Source organism: Chlamydomonas reinhardtii, chromosome 12 (assembly GCF_000002595.2).
Source record: "Chlamydomonas reinhardtii strain CC-503 cw92 mt+ chromosome 12, whole genome shotgun sequence".
Taxonomy (NCBI): Eukaryota; Viridiplantae; Chlorophyta; class Chlorophyceae; order Chlamydomonadales; family Chlamydomonadaceae; genus Chlamydomonas; species Chlamydomonas reinhardtii.
In genome coordinates this window covers 2,939,321-2,964,811 of record NC_057015.1, presented here as the reverse complement: position 1 = coordinate 2,964,811, position 25,491 = coordinate 2,939,321, and the positions used below count along the sequence as shown (strand labels likewise).

The 25,491-nt window shown below is 65.0% G+C and overlaps 4 protein-coding genes across 4 annotated transcripts; 1 reads left to right on the top strand and 3 right to left on the bottom strand.

Moving 5' to 3' along the window:
* Nucleotides 1-63: 63 nt before the first annotated feature.
* CHLRE_12g501403v5 (uncharacterized protein) lies at nt 64-12,535 on the bottom strand. Its single transcript, XM_001690914.2, has 19 exons — nt 12,257-12,535; nt 12,142-12,186; nt 11,279-11,794; nt 10,877-10,953; nt 10,416-10,542; nt 9,870-9,973; nt 9,330-9,390; nt 8,934-9,041; nt 8,600-8,720; nt 6,827-8,337; nt 5,240-6,604; nt 4,679-4,872; nt 4,030-4,203; nt 3,549-3,661; nt 2,846-3,001; nt 2,246-2,317; nt 1,786-1,878; nt 1,472-1,524; nt 64-1,368 (listed from the first exon to the last, which is right to left on the bottom strand). Exons 1-19 carry the CDS (start codon nt 12,434-12,436, stop codon nt 655-657), a joined length of 5,784 nt encoding a protein of 1,927 aa, XP_001690966.2. The 5' UTR covers nt 12,437-12,535; the 3' UTR covers nt 64-654.
* Nucleotides 12,536-13,561: 1,026 nt separating this feature from the next.
* CHLRE_12g501450v5 (uncharacterized protein) lies at nt 13,562-17,025 on the bottom strand. The gene is made up of 5 exons (XM_001690915.3): nt 16,571-17,025; nt 16,251-16,300; nt 15,977-16,060; nt 15,635-15,848; nt 13,562-15,377 (listed from the first exon to the last, which is right to left on the bottom strand). The coding sequence occupies exons 1-5, from the start codon at nt 16,590-16,592 to the stop codon at nt 14,734-14,736; spliced, it is 1,014 nt and encodes a 337-aa protein (XP_001690967.2). The 5' UTR covers nt 16,593-17,025; the 3' UTR covers nt 13,562-14,733.
* A 47-nt stretch (nt 17,026-17,072) lies between these two features.
* On the bottom strand, nt 17,073-19,795 carry CHLRE_12g501550v5 (uncharacterized protein). The gene has a single exon (XM_043068092.1). The coding sequence runs from the start codon at nt 19,534-19,536 to the stop codon at nt 19,195-19,197; it is 342 nt and encodes a 113-aa protein (XP_042918274.1). The 5' UTR covers nt 19,537-19,795; the 3' UTR covers nt 17,073-19,194.
* A 150-nt stretch (nt 19,796-19,945) lies between these two features.
* On the top strand, nt 19,946-25,491 carry CHLRE_12g501600v5 (uncharacterized protein). The gene is made up of 5 exons (XM_043068093.1): nt 19,946-20,108; nt 20,185-20,242; nt 20,397-21,284; nt 21,481-21,595; nt 21,898-25,491. The coding sequence occupies exons 1-5, from the start codon at nt 20,059-20,061 to the stop codon at nt 23,493-23,495; spliced, it is 2,709 nt and encodes a 902-aa protein (XP_042918273.1). The 5' UTR covers nt 19,946-20,058; the 3' UTR covers nt 23,496-25,491.

Below are 25,491 nucleotides of genomic sequence, written 5' to 3'. Positions count from 1 at the left end.
TTGATGAGCCGCCCCGTCGGCGCGCGCCCGCCCCTGACGGAGATGGGGGAGCCGCCCTTCCCTCCCTGGAAGGCCCACGAACCCCACCCCACCACCACCTCCTCCTTGGCCCTGCCGCCCGTGAGCTGCTTGGCGACGCGGTGGAGCGCGCGGTCGCGCTGGATGAACGCAGCCCAGCGCTTTTCGGAGTACCAGGAAAAACTAGCACAAGGTAGGTTCTAGGACAGCTACCAACTAACTCGTGTACGGCACCCCCAACACCCCTCAGCCGTACAGGAGTTTGCGTGGCAGTCGGCAGCCACGCGAGTGTGAGCAGGTAGTGCCATCCATGTCAAGTAAATCCCGTGGCCTTGTGATGGACGGGGCGGGTCGCCGTGCGCTTGGCCCGCTCCGCCCCTTCCACACACACACCCCACTGTCTTTCAACGGAAACCCCTCGCTAGCCCCAGTTCTCCCTCAACTTGCATCAACTCGCCCTGTGCCAGCATGAAACTCACGATTCGGTGGCGCGGCGCGGGCGCGGGCGTGCCACCTATTTACATGCAATAGGCATTAACACATACTACACCCGAGACCCGAGACCCGAGACAAAAACGTCCCTCCTCCACCAAAAGGCCCCATATGCCCCAGCGCCCAGGCCTTTTCCCCGAGCCTTCACTCCAGCGACACACGCAGCTGCCGGTACTTGCCGCCCTGCGGCTCCAGCCCGTCATGGCCCGTCCCCGTCCCCACGCCGCCGCCGCCGTGCCCGTCCTCGTGCTCCTCACCGAAAGCACTTGCCGCCACGATCTCCGCTGCGCCCCGTGTCGGCTGTTGCTGCCGCTGCTGCTGCTGCTGCTGCTGCGGCAACGTGTCCCGACGCAGCGGTGACAGCTGCTCCGGCAGTAGCGCGCTTCCGTCGTACGCCGGGCCGCCGATGACGCCGTAAGCCGCGGCCGTAGCCGCACCAGCCGCCGCCAGGCCCCCGGCAGAGTAGCCGCCGCCCTTGCCGCTCACACTGGGACTGCCGCTCGCGATCTCGCTGCCGGCAGTGGAGCCAATCGCGTTGTGGCTGCCGCCCTGCCGCAGGCCCTTGTGGCTGCCGCTGCCGGGCCGCCGCGGCGGCGGCGGCGACCCTCCCTCCGCCGCCGGGTCCACTGCCGTCGCGCGCGCCAAGCGCGAGCGAGCAGCACCGCCGCCGCCGCCAGGGCCCATAGACACTGAGCCGCCGGAGCCGTGTAGTGGGCTGCCGAGGTTGCGGTAGGCTCGGCTGGCGGCGCTGCGTGATGGGACGCTGCCGGCGGCGGCGCTGATGCTGGCGGCGGGGAGCACGAGGCCGTGCAGCTCGGCGTGGGCGGGGCGGGGGCCCAGCTCGGGAATGGTCACGTCCTGTGTGTTGGTGGGCACAAAGGGAAGGGATGCGTCGTTGCGTGTCTTTGAAGGGCATTCCACTGGGTACGGGCGCACGTGCCCCTGTTGCCCCTGCACCCACCTTGAACAGCTTGAAGAACTGCCGCAGGCCGATCTTGCGGTCCCCGTCGGGATCTGGGGGGCCGCGTATTACAGGAGACGAGGGGGTCAGCAGTAGCGCTACCCCCAGCGCAAGCGTTGCAGGGCGTGTGTGTTGTGTGCGTCATGCTCTCCGCACCGCCGGTCCGCCTCCCGTCCATCGTTCGCACATTACCGGCGCATCCCCCTTTCCCCTCCTGTTTAATTTGGACTGGTATCTACAACCCCCTCCCCTCCCCTCCCCTTCCTTTCCCCCCTGCCCCTCCGCCGCCTGCCTCACCACCCCAGCCCACTCACCCGCCAGGTCCATCATGGCCGACACCTCCTCGTCCGTGACCTGCAGCCTCACGCGCCGACACATCTTTTTGATGTCAGGGATCTCAACGCAGCCTGCAGCGGCGGCGGGGATGACAAGGAACGGGACAGGACAGGACACGACATGCTCAGGCTGGGCATGAGGGCGCTAGCTGTTCACGGGAAACGGAGAGATTTAACCGCACGGGAGGGGTGGAGCTGATACAAACGAGGGGAGACCGCAGCAAGCCGACAGACCCGCCAAGTGTAACCACGGGACAGGAAGACCGTGTGCGTGTGAGAGAGCCTGCCGTGCCGCTTTAGCCCCGTCGGTAATCAGCATGTCGAGCAAACAGTCGCGACGCCAAGACCCTATTGCTGCCCGTGTGCGTGTGAGCCTGCCGCGCCGCTCGTGTGCTGTGGGCAAGCGTGTCGAGCAACCAGCCCCGCGCTAGTTACTCACTGTTTCCGTTGTCGTCAAAAACCGAAAACACCATGAAAACCACGAACTCGTCGAAGTCCACTCGCTTGTCGCCTGTGGCATGTCACAGGGCAGTACAGTCCACCGTCAGCGATGCGGCCATGCGGGTGTAAGCTGTGTCAGCGGCTACGATTACTTCTCAGACCAGCGGTCAAGCCAAGAAGGCGGTATGCAACTGATGACGCGGCCCTCCACAACCCATACTGCCATACACACGTATCGCTGTCAGCACTATCCCCTGTCCACCTGTCGCTGTCAGCACTATCCCCTGTCCACCCTATCGCTGTCAGCACTATCCCCGGTCCACGCGGCCCTCCGCAACCCATACACACATACCGCTGTCAGCACTATCCCCTGTCCACCTGTCGCTGTCAGCACTATCCCCTGTCCACCCTATCGCTGTCAGCACTGTCCCCTGTCCACGCGGCCCTCCGCAACCCATACACACATACCGCTGTCAGCACTATCCCCTGCCCAGACCACCTGCCCATACCACCTCGACCACACTAGATTGTCTATCCTGACCGCATGCATACGCACTACAACCCTATCTCACACAATGAGCACACCGCCCACACGCACCGTCGTTGTCGATCTGGCTGATCATGGACTTGAGCTCGGTCTTGGTGGCGCGTGTGCCCAGCACGTGCAGGTGTGTGAACAGCTCGTCTGTGGTGACGGTGCTGCTGCCGTCCGCGTCCAGCGCGTTGAAGGCGGAGCGGAACTCCGTCACGTCGGCTGCAGAGCGCGGGGGTGGGGTGAGCGAGGGGTGGGTGGGTTCCGTACATGATTGATTGAGACGAGATGATGTTGAAAGGAGATGGGGGTAGAGAGGGGTGGGGTGGGGTGAGAGAGGGGCCTGGGTCGTTTTTGCAGTTTGTTGCTCTCAGCAGTCAACGGCGGGGATGCGGGTGGGGGGCAACCCGTCCGTGGTGGTGAAGGTGGATTGGAGCGACTGAATCACAACGGGGAGGAAATCGGAACCAATGCCCCAACCACGCGAAGACCCTGGGGATGCAGGCGGCGGCGGCGGCACGGAGGCCGCGGCGGCCAGCAACCGCAGCACAGCACAGCAACTGCCGCTACCTGCCTCTGCCCGCCCCCTACGAGCACACACGCCCCCCAACCCCCCGCTTGCAACTAACGCCTCTGCCTGTGCTCCCCTAGTTTAGCCAGGTTTGGTTTCGTTTGGGCTGGTATTTACAACCCCCTCCCCGCCCCGTCAGCCTCCCCCATGTGGGTCTTGTGTGTTCCAGCGGCTGCGACTGCCCCCGCGCACACCCACCCTGCAGCCTGAAGCCGCCTGGCTCCGGCGCCGCCTCCAGCCCCGCCGCGATGCGCGCCTTGGTCCGCCAGATGTCGATGTACTCGCGGTACACGGCCTCGGCAGCGCCCAGCCTGTGAGCGGGAGATGGGGCGTGAGAGCGTGGGGCGTGCGGTGTGAGGGCGTGAGGGGCGGGGAGTGTGGGGCGGGTGCAGTCGGCTCGGCGGCAGGGCGGCGAGCCAGCCGCATTACACACCCTGGGGGTGCCGGGAAAGCGCTGCGCGCGGGCGCCTGTTGGCTGCACAGCCTCAACGCAGCTGCGCCTATGGCCGCCACTCCTACAAATGAGTGGGCGCCTGAGCTCCTACAAACCCCAAATGTTTGACTAACATGCCTTGTCCTGCTGCCTTGGTGAAAAACACCCTCACCCATACACACATGGACATCCACAGTGCGCTCTAGCACCCATGATCACACGCACACAGTTGCGGCCCCCGCTCACTTTTTGTTTGTGAGCTGTGCGTCGGCGGCCATGATGACTCCGGCCTGGTTGGCCAGGTTGGCCATGAAGAGGTTGTTGAGCGCCGTGGTCTCGCTGCCGCCGTGCTTGGCAGCCATGCGGGTGGTGTGGTGGTGCGAGCGCATGAAGCAGCGGGTCAGCAGGCCCAGCACGAAGCTGCGGGGAGGGGAGGTGGAGGGAAGGGAGGGAGGGGTTTATATGCCCAAGCCCAACGTAACACGGGTTGGTCCCAATGGCCAAGGGGCTGGCTTCAGGCGTTTTGTGTGCTTGGGTGGTGGCAGGTGTCCATTTGGTGGTAAAAAAGGAGTAGCCCCGCATGCGGTTCACGCCGGTTCCTGCAGAGAGAGAGAACTTCTGCAGCACGTGCCAAGGCCAGGACCGTCCCCCTTTCCTCTGCTCCTCACGCTCCCGTTCCCACTTGTCCCAGCCCCACCCATCTCCCGTCCCTCCCGCCACCCTTCCCCCCATCCTCCACAGGTATATGGCACACCACCTTTGCGCTCTGGGCAGGGCTGGCGGGTTTGCATTGACTCGGTTGGCTAGCTTTGGGTTCTAGAATGAACTACCCCGACCCTCCCTCGACCCATCCTCCCCACACTCTCCCCCATCCCCACCACCACCCCGCACGCACCCGGTGATGCCTCCCTCCTCCTCCGCCTCCGCCTTCTTGTGGCGGCGGATGTGCGCCTGCAGCGCCCGCGGGTTGCGCACGCAGGTGGTGGAGACGAGGGTGTAGAGCGGCACCACCACCCAGCCCATGTACACCATGAACAGCAGGTTGGCGCCCAGCAGCGGCAGCCACACGTACAGCAGCCGCGAGCTGACCTGCGGGTTGCAGGGATGGGGCGCAGGGGCGTTGGAAAGCACGAGTTAGGGGCGTGAAACGCAGGCTGTGGATGCAGTGCTTGCAGGTGTGTGTGTTAAAAAACGAAACGAAAGCCCGCCCAGACGACGCCGGAGTTACTTACGGATACCTACCAATTTACCGAGCGTCGCGTGGTTGCCGTCACCCAGGTCACCCAGGTGTGTGTGTGTGTGTGTGTGTGTGTGTGTGTGTGTGTGTGTGTGTGTGTGTGTGTGTGAACCTTTGGAAACTGGAAGGCCAAAGACCTCGTGCACTCGATGCGGTCCCTCACCGCGCAACCCATCCCACCAACCACCGCCCCCCCCCACACACACACCGCCCCCACACCTGCAGGATGCTGTTCCCGGTGTTGTACGAGAACAGGTAGTAGATGCACAGCGTCAGGCTCAGGCTGTTCTGCAGGAAGTTGACGTGACTGATCCAGATCAGGATCTGCGGCCGCCGGAACCAGAACAGCGCCCGCAGCTTGCGCTGCACCAGCGCCATGTCCACCTCCCCCACGCCCGCGTTCAGCAGACCCACGTCGTACGCCGCCATGGCGGCTTTGGGCACGTGGCCGCCGCCCGGCGTCGACGGCACGCCGCCGCCGGTGAGGGAGTTGCCGCTGCCTAGGACGCCGAAGGCAGCGGCGCCGCCGGTGACGGAGGCGTAGCGGCCAGTGACGGAGCCCACGCGGCCGCCGCCGGCGGAGCCATAAGCCGCCGCCAGCGCGCGCGGCGTGGCGGACGCCCCGGGAAGCTGGCTGGCGCTGCCGGTGCCGCTGCTGCCGGCGATGCCGCCGAGGTGCTGGTGGTGCAGGCGCTGGCTGGCGGCGCCGCCTCGCTGCTGCTGCTGCTGCTGGACAAAGCTGAGGCCGGAGGTGGCGGACGTGGCACGCCGCTGCGACTGTGGCGAGGACGCCGCCGCCGCCGCCGCCGCCGCCACAGCGCCCGGCGCGGCACCAACACTGTTGGGTCTCACCACCGACATGCTCGCCTCCTGGCCCGCACCGCCACCTGCCGACGCCGCCGCGGCGGCCGCCACCGCCGCGCCTGCGGCCACGGCAGCGGCCGCCGAGCTGCCACTGCCACTGCCCGCGTCCGCCTGTCCGCGCGCGCCTGTGCCTGACCGCTTCAGGCTGAACACCTTGGCTAGGCCCCGAGGGCCGGCGGTGCCGGACCCGTTGGCCGCCGCCGCAGCCGCCGCCTCACCAGACACCGACGGTCCCTTCCATGTTAACGCCGGCCCAGACGCCAGCCGCTGCTCCGCCGCCGCCGCCGCCGCACCTGGGTCCTGGCCTCCAGCCGCCGCGACGGCGGCGGCGTCAATGCCGCCGCCGGGCTCCAGCGGCGCCGTGGTGCGCATGCTGGCGACGTTGCGCGCCGCCGCCATCGCCGCCGCGCGCGCCGCGGCGGTGAAGGACGTGCTGACCATGCTGCCCTCACGGAACAAAGGGTTGGCGTACTTGGCGGACGCGTCGGTACCGCCGCCGCCGCCTCGAGAGGGCGCCGGCGCCAGTGGCGGCAGCCCCATGTGTTGGCTGCTGCCTGGACCCGCCGAGCCCAGGGTTTCGAGCATGGGGTGCGAGCTGGACGCGTTGCTGCCGGCGCCGCCGCCGGCACCAAGCCGGCCTGCGGCCGCGGCCGCGGAGTGGCTGGGCTGCATGCGGACCAGGCCTGTGGCGCCGCTGTTGCTGGCGCGCGCCTCGCCGTCCTGTGGCGGCGCGTTGTGTACGGAAAGGCTTGGGGGCTTGCTAGCGGGAGATGCAGGGACAGTTGGCATGCACGCACTGTCATGCATTCAACAGCAGCGCCTTCAGAAACAGCAGTGACACGACTCGCGCCGCCCACGAACCCATCACAAACAGCATCACCATCGGCACTGCCCCCGCCCTCGCCGCGCCCAACGCCGCGCGCCCCGCCCCCGCCCACCCACCTCGGTGAACGCCCACAGCGCCGCATCCAGGTTCATGACACCGCTCGGGCCCCGCCCCAGGCCGGTGCCGGTGCCCGCCGCCTCCAGCTCCGGCTCCATGTCAGCATCCAAGTGCTCCAAGTCGTACAGCGGGTTGCGGGCGGCACGAAACACGTCGGCCCCGCCCGACGGCCCCGGGATCACCCCGCCCACCCCGCCGTCCAGCATGCCGCCCGGCTCACTGCTGTTGACGGCGCCGCGCGTCGCGCCCGAGACACGCAGCCCGGCGGCGGCGGCGGGCGCCGCGCCGGCCGCCGACAACCGGCCGGAGTTGGAGGCCTTGAGAGCCAGTGACGCCGAGAGGCCGCCCACAGGCAGCCCGCCGGCGATGCTGCGGCTCTTGAAGCTGCTGGTGCCGGCCATGCCGCCGGCGGCTGCGGCGGCGGCGGCTGCGGTTGCAGAGCCGGCGAGCCCGCCGGCCAAGGCGCGCCCGCCGGCGCCGGCGCCTGGGCTGGGGTTGCTGCGGCCCATGGGGTCGCGGTCTGTGCTGGAGCGGTCCCGTGCCTCCGCCACCGGCCCGGGCCCCGCACCCGCATGCCCGGTCTGAGCTTCATGCGGCTGCGGCTGCTGCTGCTCCTGCCAGCGCTGCGGCTGCCCTGCCCGCTGCCGCCGCGGCCGGTCCTGGCGGCGGCGGCCGTGCGCGCCCGCAGGCGTCCACCAACGAGCCGAGCTGCTACTGCTGCTGCAGCCGCCGCCGTCGCCGCCGCGACCCGCAACCGCGTCGTCGGCCCGGGCGTCGTCATCACAGGAGCTCTCCATCCCCTCGGCATCTGCAAACGCGCCGCCATCCTCCGCCTCCAGGTCGGCCTGCGACGGCAAGCTACAGTGATTCCCGGCACGCCGCCGGCTGCCCAGCCCCGCCCCGTGCCGCCGCCTCCCACCCTTGGGCGTGCGGCGCCGCGAGGTACCTGCCTCCTGTGCGGCGGCCCCCTCCAACCCGACTGCGTTGCCTCCGCTGCGCCGACGGCGACGGCAGTGCGTCCCCTCCTCATACGCTTCCGCCACCGGGCCCCCGCTGCGCTGCCGGCTCGGCAGCTCCTGCTGCACCGGCGGTGACATCATCCCTCCGCCGCCGCCGTCACTGGCCCCTGCCGCTTCAAGCCGCCTACTGGAGTGCTTTCGCACCGACGTCGCGCCCGCATGCTGTCCGTTCCCCTGCCCGTTCCCCTGCCCCTGCTGTTGGTGCTGCTGGAAGTTGTGGTGATGATGGTGTTGGCCGTTCTCGTGCAAGTGCTGGTACGAGGACGCCAGCGAAAAGTCCGCCGCTCGCATGTCCATGCTCTGGTACTTGCGAGCCGCGACGTCGGCGCCGGGCAGCGGCACCGGCTCGGGCGCGCGCATGGTGAGTGCGCGGCGGCTGTGCCCGGAGCTGGCGGCGCCTGCCGCCGCCCGGCGCGCCGACGGCTGTTGGCGCGTGTCGTCCCAGTCCTCGGCGCTGCTGCTGCTGCTACTGCTTGGCGGCAGCTCCTCCTCTGCGGCGTGTGGGCAGACGAGCATGGCAAGGTCAGGAGGCCGGTAGCATTGGCCGCTAGGGGCGGCGGCGGCAGCGGCCAGCGGCCACACAGCCCGGGCAGCGGCTCACCATCACGTGCTGGCCGCCTTCCACCACCCGCCACTCGCCACCTGACAACCGCCACCCGGCACCCGGCATCCGCCAGAATCAGACCCCCCCCGACCACCGCCTCCTCCTCCTCTTCCTCCGCCTGCGCCTCCGCCAGCCACAGCCGCTCTCACCGTCGTCGAAGGAGGCGTCGGTGAGCTCCTGGTACTCCTCCGCCGCGGTGTCGATGTGGTACTCGGGCGCCGCCTGGCTGCCCGCCACACGCACGATGCGCAGCACCTTGGACACCACAGACTGCGAGCGGGGGTGCCAGGGCGCAAGGGCGCGAGGGTGGGGGCAGGAGCAAGGCAGGGCAGGTTTGCGTGTGCGCGTGATTGGGTGACTTGGGTGACGTGGCAGGCGATAGCAGGAACGGCCCTCTCTGCCACGCCCTAGTGCTCGGCCACGTTTCCCCACGCCGTCGTTTTCGCCAATCCAAGGGCCCGGCCGCACGGCCTCCTGCCTCACCTCCATCTTCGCCACCACAATGACCTGCACCAAGATGCTGGCGCCGCCGATCCACAGGATCTGATACACCACTGTGGGGTACAGCGTGAAGATGGCCACGATGAGCGCCTGAGGGTGGGCGGGGGGGGGGGCCAGAGCGGCGCACAAAGGGGGGTACGGGGGCCATGTCGCCAAGGGGGCAGGGGGCCACGGGAGGAGCCATACAGGGTTGAGAGCGCCGGCAAAGAACCGAGCGGCACACAAGTATGTTGGATGTCATCAACGCGGAAGGGAACAGCAACCCGAGTGGTCGCAACCTAGCAATGTAGCTACAGCCCCTGGCTGACGCGGTGGCTTCCAGGGGCCACACGCCCCACCGCCGCACACACTCGCCCGCACTCGCACTCGCGTCCGCACCTGCAGCCAGCCGTGCGCCACCATCTTGGCGATGTCTATCTCCATGGCGTTCTCGCACACGCTGCAGCCAGGCGTCAGTGATGTGTGTGTGTTAAAAAACGAAACGAAAGCCCGCCCAGACGACGCCGGAGTTACTTACGGATACCTACCAATTTACCGACCGTCGCGTGGTTGCCGTCACCCAGGTAGTCATACTTGTGTGTGTGTGTGTGTGTGTGTGTGTGTGTGTTTGTGTGTGTGTGTGTGTGTGTTTGTGTGTGTGTGTGTGTGTGTGTGTTTGTGTGTGTGTGTGTGTGTGGTGGTGTCACGTGGCCTGACAGGACGTGTGACGGTGCCTGCACGTCCGGTGCTCAGACCGTGCTGGTCCCGGTTCCAGTCACACCCGGCCCCCGCGGGCGCCCCACACTCCCGTCCCTAAAAACCACCCACTTGTCTTCCATGGACAGCTGCACCCCACGGCTACATACACCCGCTACCCCCCCCCCTGCTCACTACGCCTGCTGTCTACTTTGCACCCCCCCCCATTCCGCTGCTCCTCACTTGGTGTAGTGCAGGTTGTCCACAAAGGCCTTGACGCGGTGCGCCCGCGAGCGCAGCTGGAACAGCCCGCGAAGGACCATGTAGCGGTCGCGGTCGATGCCGCCCTGGACGGGACGAGCGGCGCAAGCCAAACGTCAACAGAAGTGTGTGTGTGTGTGTGTGTTAAAGAGCACAAGGAAAACGTTGCGCAAAGACAGTGTATGCGATGTGTGTGTGTGTGTGTGTGTGTGTTTGTGTGTGTGTGTGCCGTTGTAATCGTTGTCATGGCAAATGGAACGCGCGCATATGTGCGGGTTGATGTATGCGCTGGCACAGGAAGGCGCTCATCAGTGGGTGGAGGACAGGCGTGCAGGCGCATGAGCCACCATTTTCCACTATGTACGTGTCAGGCTGCTGTCAACAGCCCGGAACGCCCCTACCCGCACCAACCCCAGCCCACAACCCACGCACTCGCGGACCCAGGCACTCGCACACATAGAAACACGCATTGTCTTTGCGCTTGTTTCCTTGTTGCTCTTTACAACACACACGCACACACACACGCACCTGCAGGTACCTCAACCCGTGCACGAAAGGGCGGCAGTACCAAGTCGGGGGGCTGTTGCGGGTGCCACAGCATGCGCAGCACCCCGTGCAGCACACACCCCAGCAGCGCCGCTTGCCGTCCTCGTCCCTGCATAGCAGGCGCGGAGCAGCCCCCACACACGCATGGACAGCAGCACGTTGGGCACCACCCGTGCACGGTGGAGCTCACCACCAAAGCAGCAACAGGCGTGGCCGTGTGGCGCCTTTGCCGTAGCCTCCGCCACAGCCCCTGCCCTTTGCCATACGCCCGAATGCCCGACAAGTCAGGTAGGGCCCGCTCTCCCACATTGGCCTCGCCGCTGCAACGGCATCCTTCCTCTGCCCCATTTCGCCTGCACAGACTCCATGTCCCCGCCGCGCACAGCAAGCGCCCTCCCCAGGTGGTCACGCCCCACGGGGGTGCCGCCCCAGGCCGCACTCACTCGGGCGACTCCAGCACCTCGGCCGCGTCCATAGCCTCCAGCCGCGCCCGCCGCTCCCACTTGCTCCAGAACGTGAACTGCACGCAGCGCACACAGGTCACATAGAGCACGCGGCGGCTGGCGCCTGTCAGCTCCACATGTCTTGGCCATGGCTAACAAGTCGCCACCTCCCCCTCTGTTGCAACCCGCGCCCCGGTGCCCTGGTATCGCCCGCCCAGTGCGCGTTGCCTCAAGTCACAGCGCAGGCAGCCTTTCACAATATCCCCCTGGTTTCACTCGGTTGGCTTGCTTTGAACTCTGGAATGAACTACCCCCCTCCCCTCCCCTCCCCTCCCCTCCCCTCCCCTCCCCTCCCCTCCCCTCCCCTCCCCTCCCCTCCCCTCCCCTCCCCTGCGCACCCACCCGCTGCAGTGTGAGTGTGAATGTGAACAGGCTGTACACGATGTGCACCAGCGCCACAAAGAACAGCAGGTAGTGCGCGTTGGAGATGGAGCCGGCGGGGAACAGGTGCTGCTGGCCCTCCGGGCAGGCGGCAGCGCTGCCGCCGCCCGCCAGGCCGCGCCGCACCGCCACCGCCAGCCCCGACACCAGCTGCTCCGCCAGCCCACGCCGCCCGCCCACGCCCACGCCCGCGCCCACGCCCACGCCCGCGCCCGCGCCCGCGCCTGGGCCTGGGCCCAAGCCGTCGGTGAGAAGTGCCTCGCCGGCTGCTGCATACCCGCGGCCTGGGTCCATGTGGCCGTCGTGGCCGAGCGAGCCGTCGAGCAGCGCCCGAGCGCCGGCGGCCAGCAGCGCGCGCGGCAGGGACGGCGGCGCATCGGCTGCCGGCACCGCGGAGGGCGGCAGCGGGTACTTGCTGCCGGAGGCTGGGTAGCTGCTGGTGCTGGTGCTGTCCACGCAGATGCCAGCGATGTAGGGCTGCGCAGGAAGGGGAGGTTGGCAGGAGGTCAGCACGGCACAACGTCCGCGGCAGGGATAGTGGGCGGGGGCAGGGGTTGCGGCATGGGGGCTGCGCCCACCCCTCCGAGGGTCGCATACGCACACGGCCCAATCCCTTAAATGCCCTGCGCTCTGCGCTACTTTGCAAGGCACGGCCTCCTTCAACGGTTCGGTTGGGTGTGACGCAGGTTCTCAGGCGTGTCTGGTTTCGCCAAGGCACGTGCGCTGCCTGTTGCACCCTGTAATGCTGATGCGACCCCAGGCGAACGCGCAGGCCTCGCGGCGGCCCCGTTCTGTGCGCGTGTGCCGCAAGACTCCCGACTCACATACACAAAGACGAGCACCAACGAGATAACGCCCACGTCCAGCACCTGCAGTGCGTCAAAATTGCTTAAAGCTCGTGCGCTCCTCGTGCGGGCGAGCGCTCGCTCAGAAACGCACCTCCTCTTTGAGGCGTGTGAGCCAAATTGTCTTCGCGCCCCCGTAGAAGCTATTCAAGAACGTTATAAGCGCGATAAAAATCTGCCAGGCGATGCTGATGCCCATGAACAGCAGAAACAGGACCGAGAGGAACCAGCCGGCCACCGGCTCGGCGTCCGTGCTATCACTGGAACCTGCCATAGTCCTCGCCGGTTTTCAGTACAGCTCCACTATACGCTGCTGGTCACGCCGTGACGTCCTGGCATGCTTTCCCGACTACATGGTTCGCATCCCATTAAGGGTTTGACTGAGGGTGTGTTGAGCGTTGTATCACCATAATTTTAATGGTGGACTACATTATTGCAACCTACAATTGTGCGTCCCATGGACTTACTTCGCCGTCTGGAGGGCTCCGATGCGCAGCCCCCATCGCCAGCCCCGTAGCCCGGCGAGACCCCTCTGCCCCCAAGGTGCTGCCGTACGGCGGCGGTGGTGGGTGGGCCGTGGGCATGAACTGGCGCTGCAGCCAGCTCCGCCTCCAGCCCTGTCGCCCAGGCGCTGCAGTGGTCTGAGACTGAGCGTGTGAGCGCTGAGGGTGCGATGGTGAGGGTGTGGAGGCGCAGCGCGACATCCCATGCACCATCATTGACCAGCTGGATCCACTCGTCCATGGTGGTGGGGCCGGTGCCCGCAACGGTCACGCGGATGAGCTGGTTGAACCACTCTAGCGTAAAGTAGTAGCGCTGCCACATGCCCGTCTTCTTGCACCGGTACGGGTTGCCGACCCCGTAGGGATCGCCGAAATGGGGGTGGGCCAGCGCGCTGCCAGCGTAGCCGTGGTGTGGATGTTGCCAAAACACAGGTAAAAGGGGTTGCTTGGTGGCCGTGAGGACGGCGGCCTACGGCGGCGACGGTAAGGATGCTGGCATAGGCCAGGGGGCGCGGGCCGCCGTCGTGGCCGCGCGCGAGAGCGAGGTCGGTGCGGCTGAGGCGTAGGCGGTTAGCGCCGGGTCGTCTTGCCCTCCTCCGACTGCTCGTGATTGCGCTTGGTCGTCTTGCCCTCCTCCGGCTGCTTGTACTTGCGCTTGGTCGTTTTGCCCTTCTCCGACTGCTGGTTGGTAGTGGCGCTGGCAGTCGACATTGCAGGCGCGCTTGTTCGCGGCTTCGGCAGCTGCGGCGGCGGCGGCGTCTTGCGCTGCCTTGCGCTTTGGCCACCCTTACCGCTTGATACGCGGCAACGCTTGGTCCTCTGACGACTGACGGGCTGCCTGCTCCACCCTTCTGATGGCTCATCCCTTCCCACTGGTTCCGCTTTGATGGACCTTGCTTCATGCTATTACTCAAAGGCGACGAGTCCATACAGCTCGGCGATTCTTCATTGCGCGTCTGATACCACCACCAGCCCATCCACAAGTAGGTAACTCATTAAGAGTGCACTCATTTCATCTGTTGCCGCCCGAGTCAGCACGTGTGGGGCGGAACGCAGTAGTTCTACGCACATTCGGTACTGAACCCTGTGGAGCACGCCCTGGGGCATCCAAGTGTGCCTTTTGCCGATTGTCCTACTACAGCACTTGACTCAGCACTATCGCGCCAGCACCTGCCAGCACCCACAATCCCGCCTAGGTAACACACGCGCACGGCAAGCCGTGCCGCGCGCCCACGGTAGCAGACTCAGTTGCCCCTACCCAGCCAGGTAACACACTCGTTAAATGCGAAAGAGTAGGTGACAGTGCTGCAGTACATAAGGACCACATGGGGAAAACTCATAGCACCCCAGACTTAAGTTAGGACCAGCAGCTTGATCTTTACTTAAGACGACCAACAACAATGCGCAGACCCACCAACATAACAATACGGTAGTAACATTCAGTGGTGTGGCATGCCTAACCTGCGCCTCGCCACGTACGCTTAAACACGAACATAATTGTCAGACGCGGTCGGCGAGGAAGAGCGCCCCAACGTCGCACGATCACGGCCTGGTGCGCCAATTGCGGCACCAAAGCACGGGGCGCCGTGTGATGCGTTTGCCAGTGTACATGCCAGCTGCTGCTACAGTCCATTGCACCCCCCGCAATAAATAAACACAGCAGCCCGTGCGCCTCCCATTATGGTGCGTGCTAGCTAGCTTCCTGCACCCGCAAGGACACATGTTCCGTTGGACGATGCGGTCTGGCCACCCTGCCAACCTCAGTCCACATTTCACAGGAGGTGTTCATACGTGCGAAAGTCTCAGACGCGCCTGCAGCCATGAGCTAACATGTGCTAAACCTGCCTGGTCCGCAGAAAGCGGACCCGCCGGAACGGCCGGAACGAATAAAAGCGCCATATCCTAAAGAACTGTATCGCCCTTCCAGTGTTTTGCATTACCATGCAACACCGAAATGCAGCGCAACACGCATGCCAATGCCTGACAGCGCACATGCACAGCCTGCCCTAAATAAACAGCAATCCTCCTTCCTGCTCTGCTGGCTACCCATGCACTCCTTCACCGCCCTTCACCGGAACACGGGCGTCTTGCACAGCGGGCAGCTCGCGTGCAGCCCCTTGTGCCGCAGCCAGGGGTTGATGCAGGCGCTGTGGAACTGGTGTAGGCACGGCAGCGTCGTCACCATCTGTCCGTCCCCCACCTGGTCCAGACACACTGAGCACGTCAGACCCTCGTGGCCGCCGCAGCCCGATGCTGTTGTATGGGCTGCCGCCGTGGAGCCGCCGCCTGCCGTTACGCTCAGCCCCGCTGACTCTGCCGGAAGTCGCGCTTGCTGCGCCGCAACATGCCGAGGTGAGAGCCCGGAGCCGCTGCGTCGCAGGCTCGCCCCGGAGGACAGCGCCGCCGGCGCCTCGCCGGAAGCAAGGCTCACGAGAGCGCCGCTGGAGGGCTGCTCTGGCAACAAGTCCGCCGGGGCTGCGTGCGGCTGCGGGTCTTTCTGGCGGTGTGGCGACGCGGCATCAGGGCCGCTGCTGCTGCTGCTGGCCCGCGGGGCCTTGTAGGGGTAGCTGGGCAGAGCGGCGATGTCTTCATCCGACAGGGGCGGCGGCGCCGCCACAGCGGCCGCGACCCGGGCCAGGCCGGCGCCGTGCAGGATGGCGGCGGGGTGCAACGGCCCGGTGCGGCCAAGGCGCAGCAAGGCGTCGTAGTCCGCTGCGAGCGAGGCGTGATCGAGGCATGTGGAAGGGTGAGGCAAGGCATATGGAAAGGTTAGAGGCGGCGAGGTGACCGCCCTTCCCGGTCCCAGCCTGGCGCCAGCCACACCGCTACCCGGCATCCCCTTTCCCCTAGTCGTTGTCAATACTGTCTCCGCGTGCCTCCAAACAAAGTGCCATCAGCAGCCTCTGTGTTCCAATATACTTGGGGTTTGAAACCGCAATGTAACCGTGCGCCAGCCCGCATTCTCTCACCTGCCACGCCCGCCGCGCCCACCTCCTCGTCCAGTGCCTGCAGCTGCGCATTGATGCGCTCGAGGGCGGCCCGCGGGTCGGTGTGCAGCAGCAGCAGTCCGCCGCCACCCGGGATGAGGCGCACGAAGGCGCTGCCGCCGCCGCCGCCCAGCTGCAGCCGCCCCCCGGCCGCCAGCGGCCCTGCCAGCCGCTCCACAGCCTGCTCCTCCTGCGTCTGCGCGTGTGAGACGCGGTGCCGGGTGGAAGGGTGTCTTAAGCTTCGCTGGTATGACCACACACTGATGATAATGCGGTGATATTCAGTGCGCGCAGATTGCAGCAGGGCACGCGTCGCAACCGCACCTGCTCCAACGCCTGCTGAAGTTGTTGGGCCTGGAGCCGTATGCGCAGGCAGGTGAAGGCCAGCAGCATCAGGCACAGCCAAAACTGCGGCAGGTAGTGGGTTGCAGTCGCGTCACAAGCACCATTGATAGGGAAACAAGGGCAAGGGCACACCGGTCATTGACAGATGTGGACAGAGCGCACGCAGGTACCGGTATCGTTGGCCGCCAGGCAGCAACCTAAAGCTCTGCTAACACTGCACGCCTGCCGCACGTCACGTCCGTGCACCACCCACCACAAAGCTGGCTGGAAGTACGCCCAAGATGAGGAAGGCGATGCACGTCCCTGTTCGCAACGAGAAACCGAGTGGGGTAGGCTCAAGGTGTGGGGTTAGGGTGACGCGACGTGGTCATGCACACGCCGGGTTACGCGCTTGCCCTTTCTGACTCTGAACTCGACAGCTAGGCAGCGCAGACCCACGATATTACGACCCACGAAGGCGTCACCAGAAAGGCAACTTATTGTGAGCACCACGCGTTTTTCGTCAGCTGCGGTTGGTGTCATCGCCATGCAACTTTTCCAGCGTGTCGCTGTCCTCTAAAGCGACGAACCCACCCAATATTAGGCGACCGAGCATGGGGGGCACCGATAGGAGCGCCGCGTGACCAGCGTGTGTTGCGCCGTTAGCCCCGTTAGCCCCAGTTGACGACGTCCTGGCGCGCCGTGGCCGCTGCCATTGCCCTTGCTCGAGGTCCATGATGTTAATTGTCCGATTGGGCCAAGCCCGGCTGGTGGCCGTGCTTCCAATAGCGAGCGGACGCAGTCTTCAAGACTGCCTTCGCTATTACTAGCAACCCGGTGGGTGGAAGTTTAAGTTGTTCGATGCTCTAGACCAAACGCAAACGCAATATCATAAGACAGTTTGTCGAAACTTCAGCTCGAAACTGCTGCTGTAAAGCAAGTGGTGGCAATTCCTAGACTCGAAGCTGTCTTGAAACGTGGCCGCAAGCCCCAGTTCTTTGGAATAATTTTATTGGATGTATGGTGTGTACGCGTGGGTTAAAACACGGGCTGAGATTGCGCGCCTGCTCACCTGTCGCTGCAAGCTTCCAGTGTCATGTAAATGACATTACAGTCCTATTAAAGCAGAAATGGCTTCGCTTCAGCGCACCCATTATGAAAATTTGGGCGTTGCACGAGACGCGCCGCTGGCACACATCAAACAAGCTTACTATGCAGCGGTCTTGAAGTATCACCCAGACAAAGCTACTGCTGTGAGTAACACAGCTAGGGCCCAGGAGCAGCCTGCCGAAGGCGATGAGCCGTGCGGCGCCGCCGAGCTTGATGGCGACCTTGTAGCGAGCACATCAAAAGTGTTCGAGCTTGTACAGAAGGCATGGGAGGTGGGCGCGGGCACGGGGTGGCAATGGGGTATGCGGGACCCGTGCCCGTCAGGACCCCGCCGAGTGTCCACGGCCACGCGCACTACAAACGCGCGGCCCCAATCCTGGCCACACGCAAGTACTATGCACGATAGCGGTTTAACAGGCCACCCTACGGTTCATGGTAGCCATGGCCGATATGCGCTTGGACCTCTCAACTCTGACCTTCGCGCCCGTGCGGTGACTACAATTGCACAGGTGCTGCGTGACGCGGGCCGCCGCGCAGCGTACGACAGTGAGCTCAGTCTTCAGGAGTTGCAGGCGCCGCTGTCGTACCAGGACGAGCTGGATCTGGGGGAGCTGGATGAGGAGGTGGACGCAGGTAGGCTGGCGGGGCGGGGTCCCAGTCCCGCACGGTTTGGCCATACTGCAGGGCAGACAGGCTCGGGGCTCGCGTGGCTGCCGGCGTGGGCGTGTTGCTTGGGGACACCTGTGAAGGGGGGCGTGGGAGGCATAGGCCTGGGTGCCTTTGGCGCTGGGCTTGGAGGCTTGGGACCTCCTATTTGGCTCATGTTGTCATGCATTTGTCAGTCAGGCAGAGCATGGCATCCACGATTGGACACTTCAGCACGTCTTGTTGTCTGGACCCGTACTGCAGCACATCTTTTTGCCAACGATAGCTTGGCACACAGCAACGGCAGGCAGCTGCGTTGACACGATGGTTTGGCTTCGCTCGCCTGATTGCGTTTGCTTGTTCAGGGATTCTCTTCGTGCTGTCTGCCCTCTAGATATGGATCGCGGGCATTAGCCTGCGCATTGCGCGAATAGCCCGTGCGCCCCCACACTGCACTTTGTTAGATGCGACGGCACCGCTGCGCCTAAACAATGCCTGCCTCTATAGCACACCCTGCAAAACGCCTGCTTTCCCATCTTATTGTACCCTCCTTGTACCCCGTACACTCTCTGCAGACGGCACTGATGTTTACACGTACCCGTGCCGCTGCGGGGACCGATACACGGTTCCCAAGTCCGAGATAAATGACCATCCAACCGCCGTCGTTCCGTGCAGGTCAGGCTGGCTAACCTTGAACACTCATCAACAGTACCTTTGTCTGCAAGCGATACACGTGTACACAAGCGCGCCACTGCACTACTTGTCTGTGTACAAACCACATGCATGTGCCTGCGCAAAAATCGGCACAAACCGTGTTGCATCACCCCGCACATCATACGAACTGCAAAACTGCAAAACTGCCGCTTCGGTCCACGTGTAAACAAGCTAACCCAAGCTCCCTCCGGAAGGCTGGTCTGTGTGCGTCAGACTGTGCTCATTGCGGTCTGTATTCATGCCTGCATTCCCCTCGCCCTCACCCTCAACAGGACCTGCTCCAACCATGTGCTAGTCAGGACGGCAACCACGTTGTGACCGCATCCGTCAACAGCAACCGTGTGGATGCGCCGGGCCCCCAATCCATCGCATCATAATCCGCAGCCGCCTCACCAAGCATACCTACAACTACCTACATGCCTAAGCGCTCGTCAAAGCCGGGCTCAGGGGCCTTCAGCGCAAGCGATGTGGGCCACAAGCTTACCCTCCGCAGCCATCCGCGGGCATCGCAACCGGCCACACGCCCGTGCATCCCACCCAGTAAGTGGACAGCTTCCCCGACAGACAGTATTGTATCATGGCCTGACCCTGATGAGGAGTGCCGGTGTCGCCGCTAAACCCTGCTTCAGTTGACGCCGTTCGTCCACGCGAGCACTGTTGGCTGCGTAGGCACCACTCAACCGCATGTGACGCTGACCCACCCAAACCCCCAGGCCTGGGCTATGGCACTACTGTTCAGCGCCTGCCACTTAGGGGATCAGGGCCTCAGGAGGAGGAGGTAGCATCTGCCCCCCGCGCTGGTCCATGAAAGCAACCAGCGCGAGGTAGGCGAGGCCCAGGATGGCGGAAATAGCGCCGGTGACGATGGCCGTGCCCTGGCCCTTTTGCAGCAGCGGAGCGCTGGCGTCGACCTTCTTCACCTCAATCTTTTCGCCAGAGGTGGAGGGGGCCTCCGGCTTGGGAGTGGCCGGCTCAGTCGGCGCCTGCTCGGCGCGCACGCGGAGGCTCACCCGCGCCTTGCACAGCTGCGAGGGGGCCGCAGAGCGACGCGATTGCGAAACACGGCTAGAAATGGGCTGCTGAGTGAGCATCATAATTTTCTTAGCGGAGGTTTTAGAGGTGTGGTTGGGGGTCGCCTGAGCTCGCGAAGTATTGAAGCTTCAACGGTAGACTGCAACGTTCAAGAATTACTTGATATTTGTAATATGCTTGTCTGACTCGCTTCCATTATGTGGCGCGTTGGCTAAGCGGCAGATGGCCCAACTTCCCAATCCCAGCCAAAGCAAACACGCAAGCACGGTCTTCTAAAGCTGAGCAACAACCTAGGATACCTCCAGCTGGCGCAGTCTGACGATTGGAGGAACCTGAGCGCAGAAGAGGGGACTCCCGTGGGCGGTCTTTTGTCAGCTTCCGGCCTTGCCAGCTCGCACCGCCGATCCCCCGCCGCGCCTATATAAGGGGGCTGGCCTTGCAGGTTTAGAGTTTACGCCACATAATGGATTTAAAGCACTCATACACGCCGTAAGGCATTAAACGTACAGAAGTCCCTTGCATCCTCCTCCCTCGTCCTCCGTCGGAGACTCTCCGGCACCTCGCCCCGACGTCGCCTCACGATGTCGGAGTGGAGCCAGAGGCTCACCGTGCCAGCTGCGGCGCATCGCAAGTAAGTGGCAGGCCGGGCGCGCGCCTGTCAATGGCCTGCGTTGTCATTCATTCGCCCGCTCGCCGCTTGCTCGCAGGACGCGCAGCGACACCTTCGGGTTAATGGCCATGGGCGCCCTGAACTCCTGGCAGGAGGTAAGCTTGATCCCTCGTAGCGAAAAGTCCTGCGGACGCTCGCCATCATCTGCTATACCCCGGCCGACATTCCGACCGTCTGTGTTCCTCGCCCCGGCTGAGCCCTGACCCCCTATCCGTCCCCCCGCTCCCCTGGCCCGCTGCCTCCCCGCAGATGCCCGGGCTGCACACCGATGCGGCGCCGACCAGCTCGCCCTCCGGCGGCGAGCAGGGCCCCGACAGCAGCAGCATGGATACCGAAATGGCCTTCGTGGCTGTTGAGGCCGACGACGCCGAAATGGCCGGCGCAACCCGCGAGCGCCGCAAGGTGTCCCGCCGCACCGGCCGCGCCGCCGGAGCCAGCTCGGCGGCTGCAGGCCGGCAGGGCTCAGGCGCCACAGCGACCGCAGCCATAAGCGCCGGCCTGGTCGCCCCGGGCATCTCGCAGGGCCCCGAGGTGGGCCGTGCTGCCTCCAGCGCATCGCTGGGCTCGGCCGGCGCGTGGCCCTTGCCGCACGGCCCGGCGCCCGCGGGCCTTCAGCACCCCGCCTGCCACACCCGCAGCCAGAGCGAGTCCTTCTCGGACAAGCTGGGCGGGCTGGCGGGGCTGCAGGTCGGCAGCTTCAGCTCAGCGCGTGACGCGCCCGCCAGCGGCATGCGGCAGCATGTCGGTGCCGGCGGCGCGCTGCTGCCGCTGCCGCCGAAGGCTGCGGCGAGCGCGCAGGCGCGCGCCACCAGCTCTGGCGGGGCTTCGGGCAGCGGCGGCAGTCTGTACAACGAGGCGGGCGTGGGCCGGTCGGGCATGGATGAGGAGCTACAGGATGTTGAGGAGGAGCAGGAGTTGGAGGATGAGGACGAGGAGCTGCAGGATGCAGCTGAGGAGGGCGGCCGCCGCCGCGGCGTTAAGGGCGGCCGCTCGCGCTCGCGCGGCGCTCGGGCCAGCGGCGGGGGCGACGACAGCAAGGGCGGCGACAAGCGCGGCGGCGGCAACAACGGCCGCACCCAGCGGGAGCTGATGCTGCTGGACCCCAAGCGCGTGCGCCGCATCATCGCGAACCGCATGGTACGTAAGCAACGGATGAGGGGTGGCAGGACTTGTAGCGAAATAGGTGGGCTTTGGGGGACACGGGGTAGCATGGACGGGGGCGCGCTCGTCGGGTTGTCCTGATTTGGTTAGACATTCGCTGCGCCCTTGTACGCCTTCCGTACCGTCCCTTGCTTAACCCGCTTCCTCCCCGCCTCCCCCTCCTCCCCCTCAGTCTGCCGCCAAGTCCAAGGAGCGCAAGCAGCAGTACACGGAGCAGCTGAGTCAGATGCTGGATGACACGGAGCGCGAGCGGGCGGGCCTGCAACAGCAGATGGACCGATACAAGGGTGAGCGCGCGGGCCGGACGGCATTGCAAGTGCGACAATGTACTTGAGCTTCGCAGGACTTAATTAGCTTCGCAAGGTTAAAAAACCAAACCAAAATTGCGCTGGGGTGTACTGCATATAGTAGGGATGTTAGTAAAGATGTGGGGGTCTAGGCGCCAGCCCTTGCTACGGGGTCGATTGCTGTGCGGCTTCGAACTGGCTGCAGCTGGTGCTGATGAAAGCTTCTTGGGCTCATGCCTGAGCACCCGTCTAAATTTTACCTGACATGCGTCGCCCTTGCCATCCACCCCATGCCAATGCAGTGGACAACACCCGCCTGGAGGGCTACGTGGAGGGCGTGCGCCGCGAGGCCTCCTCCCTGACGTCCACCTTAACTGCCCTGCGGCAGCAGGGCGACGAGCTGCTGCGCCAGCTGCACGCCGCCCGCATGGCCGCGGCCGGCGGCCAGTCGCCGCAGGCGGCCGGGTCGGCGCCGGGCAGCGAGGCGCCGGTGCCTGTGCCGCCAGAGGTTGACGCGGCGATGAAGGCGGCTGCGGCAGGTGCGGCCGCGGCTGCGCCGCCCGCCGCTAACTTTGCTGAGTTGCTGTCTGAGGGACTCACGCCCGAAGACCTGGCGGCCGTGGAGCGCGGCACGCTGGCGGTGAAGGCCGAGCCGATGGCGTCGCAGCACCAGCAGGCGCCGGCACGTGTGCCGAGTGCGACGGGCATGCTGGTGCCTCGGTCGACCACAGGCGTCACGCAGCCGCCGCAGCTCGTGCGGCCGCAGCACATGGCCCCGGGCGCCGCTGCTCCTCCCCAGCAAGCCGCTCTGTCGGCGCAGCAGCAGCCCCAAGCCACCAACAGTACCAGTGCCGCGCCACCTGCCGCTGCAACCAGCGCCGGCGGCGCGCCGCTGCACAGTATGGCGCCGGGCGTGGCGCCGCCCGGTGGCTTCAGCCACCGCCCCACGCAGAGCGCGGATGCCGCCGCTTTTATGACCTTTCTGCCGCACCTGGGCTCGCTGGGCCCCGGCAACGGTGCGGCCGTGCCTGGCAGCAGTACATTGCTGCCGCCAGGCGTCGGCCGCGGCGCCTTCTACGCCGCAGCTGCGGCCTCCCCGCCCGGTGCCGGCCCCGGCTCCAACGACAGCTCCATGCTGGGCCTGGGGCTGGGCGTCGGTGCCGGCGGCCTGGGCCCCGCAGCCGTGGCAGCTATGACCAGCGGCCCCGGCAGCAACAGCCTCAGCCTGCCGGAGCCGCTAGATATGACGCGCGCGCGGGCGGCGGCGGAGGCGCTGGCGGCGGCGGAGGCGCACGGCGCGGCAGGCGGCGCGCTGGGCGGTTTGAGCGTGATGGCCCCGGGCGTTGCGCCCGGTGCCGCGCCGGACATGCACACGGCGGCGGCGATGGGCATGGGCTTGGGTATGGGCATGCACGGCCTCGGCGGTGCGGGTACGGGCATGGACGCTGCGGTGATGAGTTTGAGCCGCCTCAGTGCACCCATGCCCGGAGCCCAGGCGCTGCCGGTGCAGTTGGCCGGCGGCGCCATGCAGATGCCGATGGGTTTGGTTGGCAGCAACAGCTTCGGAGCCGGCGGCGGCGTGGGTGTGGGCGTGCCAGGCGCGCTTTACGCACCTGGCAGTGCCATGGCGGCGGCGGGCGTGACTGTGAGTGCCGCTGCGGCAGCCGCCGTGCAGCAGCAGGCGCTTGCGCTGCAGCAGCAGCAGCTGCAGCTACACCAGCAGCAGCTGCACCTGCAGCAACAGCAGCAGATGCTGGCTCTGGCCGCGGCGGGGCATCTGTCGGCGCAGCAACAGCAGCAGCAACAGATGGACACGACGGAGTCCTTCACAATCGGGCGCCAGGTCACCACCTCGCTGCGGCCCTGTGTCACCACCGACCCCTGGCGGGGCCCAGCTTAGGAGGAATTGCCTGCCTGTGCCACACAACGTTTCGGCCGTGGCTCGTCATTGATGCTCGAATACATCGAGCTCAGGGACGCGGGAACAAGTGATTTTCGCACACGGGCATGGTCGAGGGCGAGACTAGACAACAAGGACCCGCAAGCGAATAAGCGGAAGGCGCGCTAGCGCTGCCGCGTCTCCACGGCAGCACGTGGGGACACATATTCTTGCACTTCTTTCACACGTCGCTGCATATTGGTCGTGGCAAATTCTAGCATACTGTGTTGCGCGGCACAAATCCGGTGCGGTGGCCGTCCTGCATCCGGCACGTGTGTGTGTCTGTTTATCCTCATCATCAGATGCATGTGCCCCGCCGTGTCTGGTCTTGCTGCGGATTCTGCCTCGTGCACGAAACACGCTGCCTTCAGCCGTTGGTTGCTGTGCTAGATGCGATACAACGTGTGGGGGGGCCGAAGTGCTTCCCAAACGGGGCTCGTGCCCGGCAGCAGGCCTCGGTCACAGGGTTGTGATCGCGCGAACTCGCCGACAAGTTGAACCACATGGCTTGAGCGGGAAAGAAGTTCAGGAGTGGTTTGAGTGCGAGTGACGAGTGAGCAATGGACTGATGATGCTGGTATCTTGCGACTGAACAAACTGGTAGGTAGGTAAGAAAGATACTCGCGCGTACTCATGCTTAGGTAAGATTTGCAGGGTCACTGGTACCCTCGTTCTATCGTTTTGAACAGCGTCCTCGACGGCGCTTGGAGAATGTTTGTGGTGGTTGCTGTGGTAGTGAGGAAGGAAACTGCGATGATGCCTACCTGCAGTCCTCTCACGAGGGCGCGGGATCAACACATGGCTAAAATGAGGATGAGGCAAATGGCACTTTGCGAAGTGCGCGCGGGTCAGAGTGCATGTATGTTGACATCTGAGTGGAGGAAAGCGCGCACAAACGCTCGGGTAGATGGTGCTCTTCCAAGAGCTCATCAATAGGCCCGGGGCAACGCGTTTCAGGTGGCTGTAGTGAGTGTGGTATGAAGGTGGTAGTGGGAACGGCGGCTGCGGCGGGTCATCAGCTAGTAGGTGCGAGGGCGACGTAGCTGGACGCATTGTGATCAGGTCAGTATAAGGTGCGGGACCTCCATTCTTGAATGCCTTGGGCGACCAGCCGCAAGTGCTATTCAAAACAAACAGTTTACCCGTGATGACCTCGTGTAAGTTGCAAGCTCTGGACAATATGTGCAACTCGACCGATGCCCCCTGACTCCGCTGTGCGCATCAGCACCGCACACGCCATGCAGCTGAGGTGCCGCTCTGTGCAGCTACCTTGGTCTGGCACAGACACGCACAGCCATGCTGGGAAGCAGCCGACCGCTTATCCTTCGCTTGCCATGCCGAAAGCCAAATTCTGTAACATGACCTGGTCTTATTCCCAGGTTCCAGGTTTCAGCCCCACCACCCCCTTTCTTTACCAGCTTTCGCCCAAGATTCCATCCTGTGCATCAGTGCATTCACCGACCCAGCGCGGGACAGCAGACCCTCGCCAGCGGACTGTCACTGTCTCGTCATCGCCGACGCGGTTACACTTACGACAATGCACACAGGCACTTACACACGGATGCGCGTGTTGAGCCCTTGTTCCCTGGTGTCCATACACGCAGCAAGAACCAACGCGTGGGCGCACGCCAAGTCCACAGCGGCCAGGAAGCTGCGGCTCCAACTTTCCAATATCAGCCGAAGCAGAACACGCAAGCACTCTGGCGCAGTCTGACGAGTTAAAAAACCTGCGCGCAGAAGAGGGGACTTCCGGTTCCCTCAGCTTCCGGCCTTGCCAGCTAGCACCGCCGATCCCCCGCCGCGCCTATCTAAGGGGGCTGACCTTGCACGTATTGAGTTTACGCCACATAATGGGTTAAAGCACTCATACACGCCGTAAGGCATTGAACGTACAGAAGTCCCTTGCATCCTCCTCCCTCGTCCTCCGTCGGAGACTCTCCGGCACCTCGCCCATCGC

Bases quoted from the DNA above. Each gene is read 5' to 3' on its own strand.
- CHLRE_12g501600v5 (XM_043068093.1), top strand. From the start codon at position 20,059: ATGTCGGAGTGGAGCCAGAGGCTCACCGTGCCAGCTGCGGCGCATCGC. The intron at 20,243-20,396 runs GTAAGCTTGATC...GCCTCCCCGCAG, and splicing joins CCCTGAACTCCTGGCAGGAG to ATGCCCGGGCTGCACACCGA. The intron at 21,596-21,897 runs GTGAGCGCGCGG...ATGCCAATGCAG, and splicing joins GCAGATGGACCGATACAAGG to TGGACAACACCCGCCTGGAG.
- CHLRE_12g501450v5 (XM_001690915.3), bottom strand. From the start codon at position 16,592: ATGCTCGGTCGCCTAATATTGG. The intron at 16,301-16,570 runs GTGGGTTCGTCG...CGTTGCGAACAG, and splicing joins GCTCGGTCGCCTAATATTGG to GGACGTGCATCGCCTTCCTC. The intron at 15,378-15,634 runs GTGAGAGAATGC...CCTCGCTCGCAG, and splicing joins GGGCGCGGCGGGCGTGGCAG to CGGACTACGACGCCTTGCTG.
- CHLRE_12g501550v5 (XM_043068092.1), bottom strand. From the start codon at position 19,536: ATGCTCACTCAGCAGCCCATTTCTAGCCGTGTTTCGCAATCGCGTCGC.
- CHLRE_12g501403v5 (XM_001690914.2), bottom strand. From the start codon at position 12,436: ATGGCAGGTTCCAGTGATAGCACGGACGCCGAGCCGGTGGCCGGCTGG. The intron at 9,391-9,869 runs GTGAGGAGCAGC...GCCTGGCTGCAG, and splicing joins GACAACCTGCACTACACCAA to CGTGTGCGAGAACGCCATGG. The intron at 8,338-8,599 runs GTGAGAGCGGCT...CACACGCCGCAG, and splicing joins CGACGCCTCCTTCGACGACG to AGGAGGAGCTGCCGCCAAGC.